Raw genomic sequence first — 16,936 nt, 5'->3', positions numbered from 1 at the left:
GCTAATGATGGAACCCTAGGCAGCCAGTAGCAGACAGGCTGAAGAGAAGTCTCCACCAGAAATGAGAAAGGACTGATTAGAGAGTTAGGGTTCAAACCAGGATATGAATGTACTGGAGACACCAGCTTTTTGTCTGAAACACTCAGAAAAGATAGAGTGATTGGTTAGTAGCAAAGGCTCTAGTCCTGCAAGGAGCTCTCCATGTGTAGACCTCTGCAGCTGAGTGGAACAAAGCTGAAGTCAATGGGACTCCATGCCAGTACAGAGGTCTGTCCACATAGAATTCATTGCTGAAACAGAGCCTAAAACTGAACTGAAATCAAGAGTGAAAGGAAAAAATGTGACAATGATATAGAATACAGCTGAATTATAATTGTTTCTTATAATAAGAAAAACTTCAAGAATAACACATGGGTCATTAATATGCCACCAGGACCTCAAGATAAAAACACGGGTTGACAACCCAGTGTAGGTGTGAATTATTATTTACAATAGAAACAAAAATTACACACACCAACTGTACAATGAGAAGTTCTATAGTAAGTTAACATTCTTCTCTGTTCTTCTCAATGCATTTTTATATGTTTGACCTTTTATAGTCTTTTCATTTTGTTCTTTAGCTGAAAGAGCAAAGCTGGTTATTTTCTGATGACCTCTTGTGGCTGTGTAGCAACTGAAATATCTTAGCATGTCATTTTTGCTTATGTGTCTTTGTTCACTAGATAGACAATTAACCACATTGTGTACATGCAGTCTCCTTTCTAGGAGCTGCATAAATGATCTAACACGTACTGCAGTCAGGCACGTGGAGCACCTACATGCATATAGTTGCTCAGATCCTATGGTGATGGGCATGGCAAAGACAGACTAGATTAAGTTAGTTAAAATGTATTTCTACTCATCCATGCTTCTGTCATCCCATCCAGAGTGACACTTTCCTGCAATGACTAGCTATGTTTGTTACAGGACATCACACTTCCACATTTTTGGCCAAATAGTGAATTGCCCTTAGATAAAATCCGGGTGCAGAGGGCGAAGTGCTTGTTTGGCTCAAGTAAGGGCCAGACACAAGTGCGATCACTATGTTCCTCTGAGCACAGGGTTTGCTCCCTGTCTGCAACCCAAGGTGGTAGGAAGGAGGCACAGCCATGGCTTTGCCCTACATACAGTCTTATTGGCCATGCAGGGAAGGGAACAAATTGCACCCTCCAAAGGGGTGTAGGAGAAAGCAGGCTGCCTTTATGTACCATGGAGCTTGATGAGGCATTCTTTGCAGAATGCTTCCTAATGCGTCTTCCAGGGGACCCTGCTCCAACCCATCCCCATGAAGGTCTGCCCCTTACAAGCATGACTGATCCCCTTAGTTATATATATATTAGTCCACATCCTGAGCAGCAACTTACACACACAAGGCATCCTATTGACTTCAATAAGGCTACTTTTATGAGTAAAGGTGAGCAATATTTGAATCATGTCACTCCATTTATAAATGTAAATCTATATTGCATGAAAGTGGCATATTGTACTATAGATTATTACATTGTTTTTATATTTTAAGGGACAGGGAAAGAAGTTTTCTTGTAGCTTTTTAAATCTTATTTTAAAGTTAGGTGTGTGTAGATATTTCTGTGAGCCTGACTCATGAGCACAAATATTAGACGCACCTGGACAAATCCAGAATTTGTGCACACACATCATTGCAACAGGGTTATGCAACCCTGGGTTTCTGAGAACAGAAGACTTAAGCTCTCCTCTCATGGTTTATGATGTCACCAAAACCCTCCAATCAATAATAGCCTTGTAAATTTGCTTATTAGAGGCTAAATTCTGTCGCATTGACTTAAGCTGAGCAATCCATTGATTTTAGTGGGACTACTCACAGATGGCCTAATCCTTCACCATTGAATTCAGTGGGAATTTTGGCATTGATTGAGTAGGAGCAGGATTGGACCCAGAATGGGGCACTAATTGTGAGTAAAGGTGGTAGAACTAGATTCCTTGGAAGCAATAACATAGAGAAGGATAGCAATATAGTCAAATAGCATCTTGCCTCAGGTATGATGTAAGGCAGGAGGCCAAAGTGTCATGCTTAGAGTATCTAAGACATACTCTGATTACAAAATAATGAGCACAGCTACCTTGAAATGTGGTCGTGGTGATGTTTTTAGTATTTCTATTATTTATTATATTTCTACTATATTTGGTGTGTTTGCTTTTTATTCTGAAATATTTCTTTGGCGATTTAACACAAAATGAACCTTAAAAGTTTATAAAGAAGCCACAGGGATGCAAAACTGCCACCTATATTACATTGAAGGGCAGTAAATTGGAACCTATAAAAGGAAATATGTCCTCACTGGGTGCATTGTCAACCTGTGGAATTCACTGCCACAGGAGGTCATTGAGACAAATCCTGCGGTTCGTTTTGGACAAAGAACTAGATATACTATTCTGATTGCTAATGACATTTCCAGCTATGCAAGAGAAGTCTAATCAAATCTCATGCTTCAAGACAGACACTGATTGCCTGTGGGGCTCAGGAAGGAATTTCACTCTCATGTCCAGCACTCCACAATTAGGTGAATTATGGGGTTTATTCCCCCCCCCCCATTTTTCCTTTGAAGGCAGAATGCCAAACTATATGGAACAACAGTGTAATGTGGAATGGCAAATCCTGTGTTGCTGTCTTGGATTTCCTCCTCCTGAGTAGCGAATCCCCATAGCTGATTTCAAAGCTTGAAAAGCATTGCTTTCATTCTGAATTATTTTTTTGAGCACAAGTGTTGCTGAAAGAAGCAACATAAAAGGAAAACAACGCTTTTAAACATCAAATATGGCCTGAGGCAGAGACAATTGACTGGCAAATAAGAGCAGCAACCTCCCACTCATACTGTTATACAATATCCCAGGTGGAAGTCAAAGGAGCCATTGTATGTGCCATGCTTTAGCTGTGAGCAGCCTGAAGACCTCCCCCATGCAATCTATTCCTGCTAGGAGAAGAAGTAAACTTCACCAAGACTTGTGAGTGGGGCCAATGCAAAGCTGGGGGTGTCAGTGCACACTCTGATCACTATCTACATAAAATAATAATGATTTATCCACTCATGGATCATGCTCATTGACCTCTTCAGCAGATTCTGGGCCTGTTCAGCCCCTCTGATTCCTATTGCTATTCTCCTGTTGATATCCCCTTCAGTTTGGTTCAAAATTAATGCAATGGTCTCCACCCTCTGCCCCAGTTTTTAATCTGTGGTAGAACCACTCTCCTGAACAATAGGCGGTGTGTGCCCCAGGGAGCCACTGTGTGCTGCACTGACTAAATCCTGCTCACCTTACTCATAGGAATAGTGCCTCTACAGTCATTGGTTTTCTCTGTGGGTTTTCTGGTGTGTGCCTTTGATCAATTAGCATTTGGACCCTGGATTTTATCTATAGTACAGGCTGGCTACACACAAACATGCAGCAAAATATCCAAACTATAATCTGTGTTATTTCCATGCAAGTCTGTGTGTCAACATTCTTATTTCAGAATATAATTGGCTAGATGTGGTCATTTTAGGAAACTGGATTGGTGAAAGGGGTGTATAAGTTTGTGAGCAGACCTTCCCTTGGGTCCCCATCCAGCAACCACTTACGTAGATCAATGGGACTACTCAAATACTTATAGTTAAGCAGATGTTTCAATATTTGCAGAATCAGGGCCTTCATTTGTTCTCTCTTTTTATATATTTCAAATGTAATTTCATCATAGCTGTTGAACAGATTGAGAGATCTGTGACATTGCAAAGGTATAGCTTATTGAGATTTCTCTTTCTATTCCTTTTACAATATTGTATGTGTTTTACATTTTTCATGTTTCTGACACATTAGACAACAAAGAGGTTTTTGTTTTTCCTATCTTCTTTTTTTTTTTCTTCAAAAAAGCTGAAATGCTAAATCGGTCACATTTGCTGTACTGCTGGATCTGAACTGATTTGAGTCAATGCCAAACAGGAGGTGATCCCCTTTATGTCAGTGCTTACTTTTTAAAACTGGATCTTAATTCCTGCATTGGAAATTAAGATGGGTTAGCTATTAGCCCTCATATTAATAATTTAGAAAATACATGCCCAATCACTTGTGTTCTTTCAATTCCCACTGAACACAGCTGCAACCTGCATTAGGTGTTAGGGCGAACTGATATGTTTCAGATGAGATATTTGTGCTGAATTATTAGGGTAGTCTGTATTACAAAATTACTAATAAACATTGCTTCTGGCTCAATTTAGCCTGAACTCAGTGAACCTAGCCAATGGTGACAAATCAAAAACTCAGAAATACCCTATGAATGAATCTAACTAATCAAGAAACCCTGTAGGAAGTAGATGCCAGGATTAATGAGCCAGTGGTTTCACCGTGCCATGCTGTTATTTCTTCACATAAATGCCCTCAGATGAGATTACCTTTGTCATGAAAAGGAGAAGAGGAAGGTTACATACTTTCAGCTGACAGGTTAACTGCCATACCTCCATTACTGTAAGATACATTTTCATGTTCTGAGTTTTTTATTCTGAAAATGAAAATTTAAAGTCCACAACACAAATTAAAACACATTTTCTTTTCCAGGAGCAGGGATCATTGCTGCTAGAGCAATAATAGACTGTACTACATGTTACCAGATACCGTAACTTGCCCAAACTTCCTCAACTGTTAATTATTGCTCAGTAGATACAATCTCCAGCAGAGCCAGTGCTGCCTTCCAGTTGGATTTGAGGGGTGGAAGACAATGTCAAAGCATTTAATCAAAAAAGTAAATGAAAGATTCAGCTGCATTAACAGTATGTATATACGTACCTTAGACATTAGATGTGCTGTTATATAAAGGGAAGTAAACCTGCTTAGATGTACCCTAGTATGGAAATGAATCCATAACTGAATATCTGAATCTGTTAAGAGCCTCGGTGGATGACTGACTGATCAAAGCTAAATCACATTTAAGGTGGGCAAATAAGACTAGTTTGTACAATCCCCAATATGCTGTATTAGCTACTTAGTATATAATAGACTAATTATTATTCATCATAAATGTTCCTGTTCTATATGTATAGAATTCAGTCACTTTTCTGACCATTTTATTCAGTGGTGCTGGAAGAATTTTTATAGTGGGGATGCTGGAGATAGAAGCCATGTATTTGGGTTGTTATTGCTACTTCAAGCCAGGTGGTGCGACAGCACCCCCAGCACCCTAGTTCCAGCACCAGTGAGTTCATTTGAATGAAGCAAGGTTGTTGCTGGTGGTATGTAAAAATGGTCATGTTGTTTAATTTTTATATTTCAATATCAAGTGTGAGAGATGTCTGGGAATAAAATCACTCACTTGCAGCCTGTAAACTGTATGACTGAAATTTGCACTTCCCTTCTTTTCATCCCTGTTAAATATGTAAGTACATCATCTTAAACATTTTATGTTGCAAAGCTTCAGCTAGCGCTATCTGTATATATAACTTCAAAAATCTTCAGGACTCATAACATGAAGATCTATTGCCATGGAAACAAATATTATATCAAAATTGGATAAGGACAAAAAGCTTGGGTCATATCTAGAACAACGTTTTCATTAGAATATGGAGAAAATGGTTTATATTTCAGAAAGATCATTAAATGGAAGGATCTTTGTAAGACATCTGCCACAGATTTGTAATTTTCCATTAGTGGCAAGAGTTGGACCTTTTGGATTGTGTCTTCTCGCCCCCTCCCTCCAAGCTGGAGAACACATTTTCTCATCCCATTAAAAAGCACATATTTTTGGAGATCTTGTATAGAACATTTTATTACATTCCTGATTCCTACATCATAAAGCTGTCTTGCTTACAGCAGTATAAAGAAGTTGTAAAATTAACATGCTTGTAAACAACCTTCCATGCACTTTGGAAGAAACGGCGTGAGGTTTACATTGATCTCCTAAATGGACGTTGAGACATGGTAGGTGCTGGGATGTGGCAAAAACAAAACGACCGAGTACTGTACTGTGTTGAGCATGCCCAACCACCCGCTTTTAATCCAGAAAAGGGCGCCTATGGCGATACTGCCTGAGGCTACCGAGCTCTTATTAAAAAGCATTCTTCGATATCCACTACGTCTGGATTTTCATCTCGATAAGCCTAATTAATCAGAAATGCCAAGGGCCTGGCCACATCCTGCTCCCTCTGTGAATGGCAAAATTCCCACTGACTGCACTGGAGCAGGACTTCAACGCAAACGATTCTTTATAATTGAAAAAGCCCATTTAAAAGGAGGAGAAAACTCCATCACATCTTGGCGTGTAATCGCTGCCCGAGGGCAGTGGCGCTCTTAGGACATTATGATGTGGGGTGGCCAATGGAGGACAAGTCTCTTGCCTAAGGCTGGGGGATGCTGTAGGACACCGATGGCGCAGCGTGTTCCGTTTGCTCAGGTTTACCCCAGGCCCTAGTACCGTATGTGAACGTTGATCACGGCGAAACACGCGAGTAACATGTTGCGCATGTTGTGCCCTGGAGAGCCACCACTCAGATGATAGCTTAACTGGCTTGACATCTAGGGTAGCAAGATTTTGCCACGGGGCGCGGGGCCGTTGCCCTGTGTCCCTCCAGTAGACTCACTCCTGCTCTGGAGCGTCAGTAATTTATCCTCCTTTTATTTCTCTTTTAAATTAAATATACATGTGTAATATGCACTTTGGAGCAAGCAAGGACCCTTCTGCGGCTGACTATGCGTTGGGCACTCTCCGGTGTGTAATTAAGAGGTGTGTAATTGATGTACAGGAGGAAACGATCGTAGTGAATCACATTTAAAAAAATCACTGTATGATGCTTGACAACATCCTGTACTTTTCCTAAGTCAAAGTTTGCACAGAAGTAAATGGCGCGGTTTCTCTTCCGTGCGATTAGCCAAGTGCCAGGAGTGCACTCATTTCACTTGTGGCAAGAAGATCTCGCCTCCAATTTCATTTCTCCTTCCTACAACCTTTTCCGGCCGGGGGAGGTGAGACCCGCCACCACCGTCCAGCCATCCCTTCACCGAACCCCAAGACTTCGTGCCCACATTAGCCGTTTTATTTAGCTGTCGAAACTATTAATTCCTTTTTGTCTGAAAATCAAAGGATGTGGCACGTTCTACCCACAGGCAAACCTCCCGTCTTCGCGCTGGTTGCAGGATTCGCTCCGTGCTTAACTATTTATTCTACTTAACCCTATGTGGCCCCAACACACATTATCTGAAACGGATCAGTAAGAAAGTGTCTTGCTGTCTGGGTCTGAGACCTGTTAATGTCGTAATTTCGTGCCCTGTCCCATGCACATAGGCATTGGGTTTGTGTGTCCTTGGCGCTGGCTCACATCTTCCCATCCTAGGCTCTCATACCAATCGGGCTTTAGCACACCTTATCGCTTACTTCTCGTCTCTCTCTCTCTCTCTCTCTCCCCCCCCCCCCCCACCACCCCCAGCCCCCACTGTGTTATTTGTAACGTAACTTTCCGTTTCTTGGAGTTGAAATGTCAATTACTCACAAAGATCAACAAAAGTTTATTAATCATGAAGTATTAAAATTGTAATAAATGAAATACTTCAATGCAAAGTTCAAGCAAGCAAATCATTCCCAAAATCATTGAATTTTAAATTAACGGGGATCTTTTTTTTCCTGTGGGTTAAGAGACCGCTTTTATCTCACACGCCACACCAAAACCCATAATTCTTCATATCACATACTGAAAATGATTTTATTTATCCATTTACATTAACTTGTTATAAACTTGTCCGGAAAAGTCAAATAATATGCTTTATATTAGCTCAAACATTTATTAAGAAACCCAAAATTCAATAAATAAGCACAGACAATAAGTTAAAACAGATCACAAACCGACCAGTATGTAACAAGAATGCTTTATCTACACAAAACATCCTATTTCACATTGTTTGTTCATTCTTCCAAAGAGCATCTGTTCTCCGGGATTGGATTGGACCAGCACATGCAGAAAAGAGCTGATTGTGTTCTCTGTACAAAGTTTGGCAGGGTTGGCGAGAGAGACTGTCCATGTGCACCAGGCCCTTGCCGCTGAGTTGCAAGGGCCAGTGGCAACAGCAGAAGATGCAATAGAGACAATAGCAACAAAATAAAAATAAAAAAGGTGACAGGTTTGCAACTAAATCGATCAAGAAATCAAAGATCCAGAAAAGGGAAGTGCTTCCCCCCCCCCCCTCACACTTTTTACAAAAGGAAACATGACTTTGATTTTTGCTCTCACTTATAAACCCTTTATCAAAATGGGTTCAATTTCCTCTTGATATCTCTCATCACTTCATTAATCTGCCCAGCCCCCCCAAAGCCAGTGCTGCCCGTTAGGAAAACTTCTGACCAAAAAGCCCTGCAATATTTGTTGTTGGGGTTGTTGTTGTTGTGCTTTAAAAAAAAATGGATCTCTTGGCAAAGCCCAATAGATGGGTGCGTGGGTGGGGAAGGGAGACAAGGGACAAATTAAAACGAGATCCCAAAAGCCCAATGTCCTTTCGTGTGTTGATGTGAAGACACAAGGCCCTGGTTGTTGTGTCTCCTCCCGGGAACACAGGCCTGGGGGCTGGGGGCGTGTGAGGGGAGGGCGGGGGGTGTTTCTCTGCCCACAAACCAGTCCATTGGTGTCTGATTTCAGATCCTGAGTCGACTCCCTGGTAAGTAAGTCTGGGGGGGGAGAGGGACGCGATCCGCGGGGGGGGGGGGGGGGGGAGGGCGGCGGCCGGGCGCGGGGGGCAGGCGGCGCTGCCATTAGGTGAAGCTCATGGAGACTGTGTGCTCCAGCGCTTTGCGGCGGAGGGAGGCGATGCTGGTTCCCCGCCACACGTCGCTGCTGTCCGGGGAGCTGCAGAGCTGCGGCGAGCCCGTCACGTTGCTGGGGCCGGGCAGCGAGGCGGGCACCATGCCGGGGAAGGCGGGCTGGTAGAGGTGCGACTGCAGGCCGGCGCCGTTGGAGCCCGCCAGGCTGTTGGACAGGCCCATGGAGTTGGGCGGCGGCCCGGCCGCCAGGCTGCACTGGGACAGCGACTGCGCCATGGCCTGCTGGCGGCCCAGCGCCGGCGGCAGCGGCAGCTGCGACACGCCCGGCATGGCGGCCGCGGCCCAGCGCGTGTCGTTGGCGTGGAAGGAGCACAGGCTGTCGCCCATGGCGGCGGCGGCGGCCGCGGCGGCCGAGGGGAACTGCGGCAGGCCCGGCGTGGGCAGCAGCGTGCCCGGCGCCCGGAACACGTTCGTGGTCTTCTTGCGCTTCTTCCACTTGGCCCGCCGGTTCTGGAACCAGACCTGCCGGACACGGGTGGGGAGAGAGCGAGAGAGGCTGGTTAGGGACCGTGCGCCGCGGGGCAGGGCCGCGGCCCGCAAAGAGCCACCGGCGGGGAGAGCTGCCCAGGCCCCGGTCTGTGCCTGCCTTCCCCGGGATCCCACACACACAGCCCGGCACGAGATCCCACACCGGCCACCTGAGAGGGTGAGGCCCGTTGGGCTGGGCGCGGGGCAAGCCCACAGGAAGGCGCTGGCTAATCTAAGAAGAAAAGTGACAGGAAGGGTGGGGCAAAAGGATGCAATCAAATCTAGAGGCTGTATCTACACTGTATAGTGCTTGGTCTGTGGAAATTATGTATATAATATATCCCTTATATATCCATATGGCTGCATAGAGGTGGGTAGAATCATAGAAGTGTAGGACTGGAAGGGACCTCAGCAGGTCATCTAGTCCAGACCCCTGCACTCAACGCAGGACTAAGTCTTAAGTATATATGCAGACATAAGAAATATATCCGAGATCGATACTTCCTTATATACATCATTCCCACATCCTACCCAGTATGTGTTAACCACTTGCCCATCTGTATATGTATGTACAACCTACACCACATAGGCATAAATACTCCCTCTTTCTACTAAAAGTATAAACGGGATTTAAAACTTGGAAAAAGACTTCCTTATTTTGACTCCTCAAAGACACAACACACAGTTTGCACCAAGAAAAATAGTTTAGTTGTAAGCAAAATAGATCTGATAATAGTATACTTTGGAATAGCAAAGTCTGTACAATTGAGTCACCTTCTGGTTTGTGTAGCCATGATAACCTGCATTTGCACCAATAATGGTTGGTGCTTAAGGATTTAAATATAGAATTCCACATGCATATGCCGGATTCAAATGGATCTTTGTTTAATGTTTCTTTGGTATGGGGGATCTATTTCCAGTTGCCCTGAGCTGTATTAGCTCTCAGATCTACTGTATGCAGAGAATGACAGAAGTTTGAGCCTGAGGGCCTTATCTCCTTCTCAAGAGCCAGGTTCTTCTCATCTGTGGAGTGAAAGTAAATGTATCTTTCCGACGTTGCAAATGAATGGAGGCTAAGTTCAAAGCTTTCTTATACTAGTTGTCAATAACATTTAATTTTGCTTTGACAAACCCAAGTCTCTTTTGCAATGAGCTATATTTGACTGATTAAATACACTTCAAACTTACTTAGGGGACTTACATTTTACTTCTTAATAAGTGGCAAAGAGAATCTCTGATCTTTTAGGCTATTTGTCTACAAATGTCAAAATAAAGAAGATGCAATAGAAGTTTTCTATTAGATCATTGTCTAAACTGTGTTGCCATGGTAATAATCTCTTAACATTTTTAGATACTCATTTTGATGTGCTAGTTAATCAACTGGGTTTTCATCTCCTTCATCCCGCTGGTGAACTGATACCTGATAGTGACACCTGCGCTTTACACTTATTCATTCTCCATTCAGCCATTTAACCCAGTGTTTTGTTTATTAATCAGGCCAAATCCGGCTGGTTTTACTCACTGGGAGTCAGTGGAACGTGATTTGGCCTGATTCAAATGACCTGGTCTATATTTTGGGGAATTTTACAAATGTTCTATAAAAATCAGAGCCCAGAATGTGACACTGCTTACCTAGGATCAGCGTCTGTCTTAGTCAGATAATTCATTACTTATTGCACAGCCAAAAATCCCTCCCACACGCACTACAATTGAACTATTCGGAATGGTTTTGTAATATAGATTTCAATTCCATTGAAATAGCACATAGGCGATTCTTTTACAGGAAAGCTATTTAGAGCACTAGGTTTACTCCCTCGTCCCTCCCCAAGTCTCGCTCCGCTCCCTTCCCCACCTGACATGGTTTTTATTGTCTCCCTCCCTAGCCTTTATCCCCTTGCATTGTCTCTCCTGGTGTTGTGCTCTGTGTACAGCTCCGCTGTAGCCCCGCAAGTTGCCGTGTGACTGATTAATAAAGCTGCAGGAATTTATATAATGAAAGGGATCAATGTCTCTGTCCCAGGATTGAGCTGTCTGCAGCCACCTTCACTCATAACGAGGCGAATTTGTGTAAAATACGCCGGGCTAAAAAATAAATAAATAAGGAAGCATCGGTCCTGTGTTCCTGACCCTGCTTGAGGTAGCGTCTGAATTCTTATAAAAGCGTCTATGTGATTGGAACATAATTTTCTTACGTTAACTCCGAATTGTTCACCACTGACGCTTGGTGGCTGCACCATTAGCAAGCAGCACTCAAACCCGACCTGCGTGCTGTTGTTTGTTGGATTTTTTTTTGAGTCAGATGTTTTTAGTAACCAGATTCTTTGATTCAAAGTGATAATATTGGAATGAATAGACTGACAGGTTTCATTGCATTGTCAAAGGAAAATACTGGGATGTTGTAAGAGGGGAAATCAGCGAATCCACTCTGAATTCCCGATTATTACTATTCTAGATCCTAGAACCTGCTGGAGTTTATCGTTTAATATTATATACTTAGACTGAGAAATATGGTCGGCCATTAACGGAAATGAACAGCTGTTAAGGACCTAAATGTTATATGAATAATCGAAAAATCGTGTTCAATTATGTTTTAGGGTTAATAGTTAAATTGCGGCTACAAAATCTTTTTATGTTTCATGGTTTACTGGTGTTGTAAAGAATCTCCATCAGGTCTGATCGCCTCAGTTCATAGCTATAGTGCATATGCTTTTAAAATGTGAATGTTTCCAGTTGAAAACTAGTGCATGACAGATTAAAACGTGGAGAAAACCTGAGGGAGATTTTGAAAATGCACACATGACAACTCTGGAAATATATTAACCACAGGCATTGGGCAACTCTGGAGTATGTTTAAAATGCAACTAGCCCCTGAAAATTATTAATACAACAGTGAGAATCTAATGGAGGTTGGAAGCTAAAAATCTACTTTGATATCTGCTGTTACAGTAATATAGACATACTGTAAATGTATTTTAAAATATATAGTCCGTTTAATTCCCCAGCAATAAATGTGTTAGAAATAGAGAGAGAAGAGGAGAGAATATTACTTTTTTTTTTCAAGAGCCAAACCTTTATGAAGATCTCATTGGAATCTAGCGGATGATTAATGTGAAGATTTGGTAGGAAATCTGGAGAGCTGTATTAAAGCTCAGATCTCAGGTTCATTTCGATCAGCCAGCCGTGAACTCTGGGCCGAATTCATTACACTTTAATAGTGCTGGGAGAGGAAGAAAATGCAATTTCTCATTCCATTAGAAAACTAGAAAATACTCTCAGCTTGTCCTCTATTAAGATGTGGCAGGTGACAGGACCATTGTGGAGGATACGGTCAATGGAATTACAGCACATTATTTTTGTTCGTATAAAATATTGAAAGGCAAGGCTGACTGTGCAGAAGTTATTTCACTGATTTGGTTTTTATGTAAATAAAATATTGAAAGTTAATTAATCCATGCTAGAGACTAATGATTATGCTTATTATATTGCATTTGATCGCGTAATTTGCATGATTCTCGCATTGCTGGTTAATAAGCCATTCCAGGTTATAAATAATTCTGAAATTGGTTTCTAATAATGGCATGCTATAAAAAAATGGTTTTATTACACAAGCCTGAAAAGCAGAGCGATATCAGACATGGAATTGGGTTCCCTTATAAGCACTAGTCCTTTAATAATTATTTAGATGTATAATATACATTAAATATAGCTCTAAAATGAGGAAAGAGGTAATTTATTCTAGCATTTAAAACATATAAAATACATACAGCCGCTATAAATTAACTGTTTAGATCATTTCTTAGTCAGTGTGGTGCCCCACATACTGCGAGGAATGTGTAGGCAATCTGTTAACTATAAAGAATACTATGAAGTACTCATATAAGAACATAAACCAATTACTATTTAATTTAAATTTGGTCAAGGAGCAATGATACAGTGAATTGTGAAGTAAATACATTTTACATAAATTATTTTTGCATTACATTACATGTTAATCATTTTGAAGTGTTAATTAAGAAGGTTATGTTGATCTGATTACTTTTTAAACTGCAGAACATTATTGCAAAAAATATTTAAATTGCCACTCTATTAAACTGTTTTTATCAGCAGTCTTGTGCTATTATCGTTCGTTCAGGATTATGCTGAGGCCATTAAAACACGTTATCTTTCTTCCGACGTATTTCTCTGATGTGCTTTTGGAAAATAACTATTTCCATTATATATTTTATATTTTACTTCATTTACCACACTCCTAATATTGAAATTGGTATCATTAACCTTTGGGAAACCCAATAAAGTTTAATCGTCCACGTTTTCTTTTTTCATAAAGGCAGTTGTCCAGTTATATTTTATTTGTGAATCTAATTTCTATTTTAATTTAAACTAATTATCATCATGTGTCGGTTTTATACAATTGTTTTACTTTTTAAAACAAATGTGTGTGTGTGTTCTGTTAAACGAACACAATCAGTTTCTGGTTATGAAACGTTCATTTAGATTTTTAAATATCTTTTGTATTTTTTTTTATTTTCTAATTTTTTTTTATTTTTTATTTTTTTTTTTTTTTTTTGGTGCATGAGGACTTGGCTTACCGTGAGAATTTTTGGAGAGGAACACTGTTAAAGTGAAAATGCGTTCATAGTATCACCAGACCACATGTCGTTAAAGTATTTTTCAATGTTCGTAATTCGTCTAAGAGTCTCACACAAAATTTCCCAGAACAAAAGTTTAGGTTTAAAAGCGTTATTTGTTATAGTCTGTTGTTTTTATCCCTCTCGCCTACTTTTAATTTCTGCCTAAAATTATTTGAATAAACTGTTTGCTGTATGTCAAAAATATATATAATAAAATAATGTGAAGACAATCTTCTTGATATACTTAGTTCTACTGCTGTCTTCAGTGATTCCTCCGTATTTTAAAGCAAGTATTAAAGAAACTTAAACTCAAAATGTTGTGCTCACAGAAATTCCTTTTTAACAAACAATTAAAAATGTAACATATTGCTAAAATTCGATTCATATGTATAGAAGGGTTTTTGAACTATGAAATATTTCAGGCAATCTGGCATAAAGGGAAAACATTGCCGCAGATTTCAATGGGAGATCTTCAGGACCTTGGACAGCTTACACTACTAAATTAGATTCAGAGTTCAACCAATTCAGTGCTAACAATGATAAAAGAAGCAGGAACATATTAGGAGCATACGCTTATTGTAAACATTTCAGGAGACACAAACATGTGAGTAATTGAACAGTCTCTGAATTTGCAATCGCTTTTTTAGTGTTCAATGCCGCTTTCCACTGGAATTCAACATTTCCCCCAAATCCAAGAAAACGCCACTTCAGATTTACATTACACTTTGAAATTATTTTAGCTCGCTGGTAATATTTCACATGATCATTAGTAAACAGGAAGCTCAACTACGAGTATTAAAAATTAAACAGAAAGCTAGTTACAGCAAATACTTGATCTGTCGTTGATTTTGTTTGTTTTGGGGTCTCTTTCTGATCGATCGATGGATCGATCGATCGTTCGTTCAGAGATCAATTGTAAAGTGTGAGGGTGTTCACAATCAGCTCAGAAAACATCCCATTTTACTACGCAGAACTATGCCACGCACTACACACTGCTAATGATTTTTTTTCTCCCTAACGGGGATTGGCTCAGTCATTTGTGCAGAAATATGTGGGCTGTTTAATAGCTGATATTCAACTGTTGCATTCACATTGATGCCGATAATCCCTTTCTTACACCAGATGGGTGTTTAAAAAATTCCTGGCGGCTTCAAATGTAATTTTGTTAGGCATATTTTGTAAAAGGCTGGTCACCAAGCGCTGGCTCTGGGTGGGTTTATTATTATTTATGTTATGGATTAGGCGGTGATCATTTGAGCTGTCTCTCTAGACCGTATGATCAGGAAATTACAACCCAGCCTGTTCTCTGTGAAGCCCACAAGGGAAAGCCTGAAGGAGGGATGTGAACACAAAAGAGAGCTGAGGGGCAGGAGCCCTGCGAGGTGTGGTGGTTACAGGTAGTGAGTGCAGGACGCTCGGGGGGTGGGTGACTGAGGGATCCGGGAGGTTTGGGTACGGAAGCAACTGCTCATACCTGGACCCGGGACTCGGTGAGGCCGATCCTCAGGGCCAGCTCTTCCCTCATGAAGATGTCTGGGTAATGGGTCTTGGCGAAGCTCCTTTCCAGCTCGTTAAGCTGCGCCGGGGTGAAGCGGGTCCGGTGCCGTTTCTGTTTCTGCTGTCCCTGCTGCTGTCCCGTTTGATTGGGGTTCTGCCCGCCCGGCTGCCCCTGCTGCTTGTCGGGGTCTTTGGCGCTGACTGCCAAGGAGGCCGGGTTGGAGCCCACCGTGGTGATGTCCTCCCCGGGCAGGAGGGTGGCCCCTTCCACCGTGTCCGAGTTGGGAGCCATGTCTCCCGGGTGCCCTCCCGGGTCAGAGCCCCCTACGCCCAGCCGGCACTTCACCGCCTCCCGGTGTCCCAGCAGCTCGGCTGCATCTTTCATTCCTGCGGAGGCAAAGCAGCTGCGGTCACTCCTCTGCAGCCAGGTAGGCGGCCCCCGCGCGGCCCCCACTTGTATCCAGCAGCGCCAGCGGCCGGCGCACCAAGTTTGCTAAGGGGCGAGCCCCAGCCATGGAGCCCCCGCAGCCCCCTTCGTTCGCCCACCACCACAGCCCTAGGCCGGCTACCCCGGCCCTCGCGCGCCGCCTCACACACTCAACTTCAGCAGGCAGGAAACTTTCCAGCGCTTCCTCCTGCGCCAATCGCCGGCTCGGGCTGATCTGTGGGGCCTGACCCGGCGGGGCCTCCCCAGGAACTGTGGGGCGGGGAGGTATTTTGTTTGCTGGCGCGGCTGACAAACCCAACCAGCCTCCTCGCAGGTGGCTTCGCCTCCCTGACCGATCTGGACCAACTCAATCCGATTTTGTCCCGTTTTAAATTAAAATTAATAAAAGCCTCAAAATCACAAAGATTGGGATAATCTGCCCTAAAAGGGGGAGATCTGGGGCGGGAAAGAGACACGACATGTCCACAATTGGGGCTGGATCTACATATCCCAGAGACTTTTTTTTTCTAAAAGACGCTGTTAAATCAAATTAAACTTTAATACAGCACAATTACTTTTAAAGAAATTAGCCCATTTAGAGCGCATTAAGGTAAAACAAGGAACAAATTGTCAATTTCCTGCTCTGGCTTCTTCCTTCGCGGCTGCCGGGGGGCGAGAAAGATGCTGGGGGGGGGAAACTCACCGAGTCGGGCGTCCAGGAGGTCGGCGTGAGACAGCATCGCGCACCGCTCCAGGGCGAAGGCTGTTCCCCCCCAAATTTTAGCGGTTTTAAGTTATTTAAAATAGATATAAGATATAGATATATATAGATCGCCTAAATGAAAGAAAATTCGGTGTGTGGTTAAAAAGGGGGTCTCTTGCATTATAATGTCCTTTAGAGAGACGGGGAGGTGCTTAACACTTCAATGAACCCGTGAGCAGCTCGGCGAAGGGACCAATCAGGAGGGCAGGCTGCAAATGTCAGCGAGCCCGGCGAGTCCCCACTCCGCCCGCCCGCCCGCCCGCCTGCAGCCTCAGCACCAGCAGCCCCGCATCCCCCCAGGCGGC

At 42.7% G+C, this 16,936-nt stretch overlaps 1 protein-coding gene across 1 annotated transcript; it reads right to left on the bottom strand.

Moving 5' to 3' along the window:
• Positions 1–8,776: 8,776 nt before the first annotated feature.
• OTP (orthopedia homeobox) lies at positions 8,777–16,733 on the bottom strand. Its single transcript, XM_034774936.1, has 3 exons — positions 16,572–16,733; positions 15,419–15,828; positions 8,777–9,307 (listed from the first exon to the last, which is right to left on the bottom strand). Exons 1-3 carry the CDS (start codon positions 16,606–16,608, stop codon positions 8,777–8,779), a joined length of 978 nt encoding a protein of 325 aa, XP_034630827.1. The 5' UTR covers positions 16,609–16,733.
• Between the last annotated feature and the right edge of the window lie 203 nt (positions 16,734–16,936).

Source organism: Trachemys scripta, chromosome 6, assembly GCF_013100865.1.
Source record: "Trachemys scripta elegans isolate TJP31775 chromosome 6, CAS_Tse_1.0, whole genome shotgun sequence".
Lineage (NCBI taxonomy): Eukaryota > Metazoa > Chordata > Testudines > Emydidae > Trachemys > Trachemys scripta.
This window is presented reverse-complemented; position numbering and strand designations above follow the sequence as displayed.

What these genes read in the sequence shown, in the direction of transcription:
- OTP (XM_034774936.1), bottom strand. Translation starts at nt 16,608, where the DNA reads ATGCTGTCTCACGCCGACCTCCTGGACGCCCGACTCG. An exon ending in CCTCCTGGACGCCCGACTCG is followed by an intron (nt 15,829 to 16,571) that starts GTGAGTTTCCCC and finishes TTGCCTCCGCAG; the next exon opens with GAATGAAAGATGCAGCCGAG. An exon ending in TCACCGAGTCCCGGGTCCAG is followed by an intron (nt 9,308 to 15,418) that starts GTATGAGCAGTT and finishes CGTGTCCGGCAG; the next exon opens with GTCTGGTTCCAGAACCGGCG.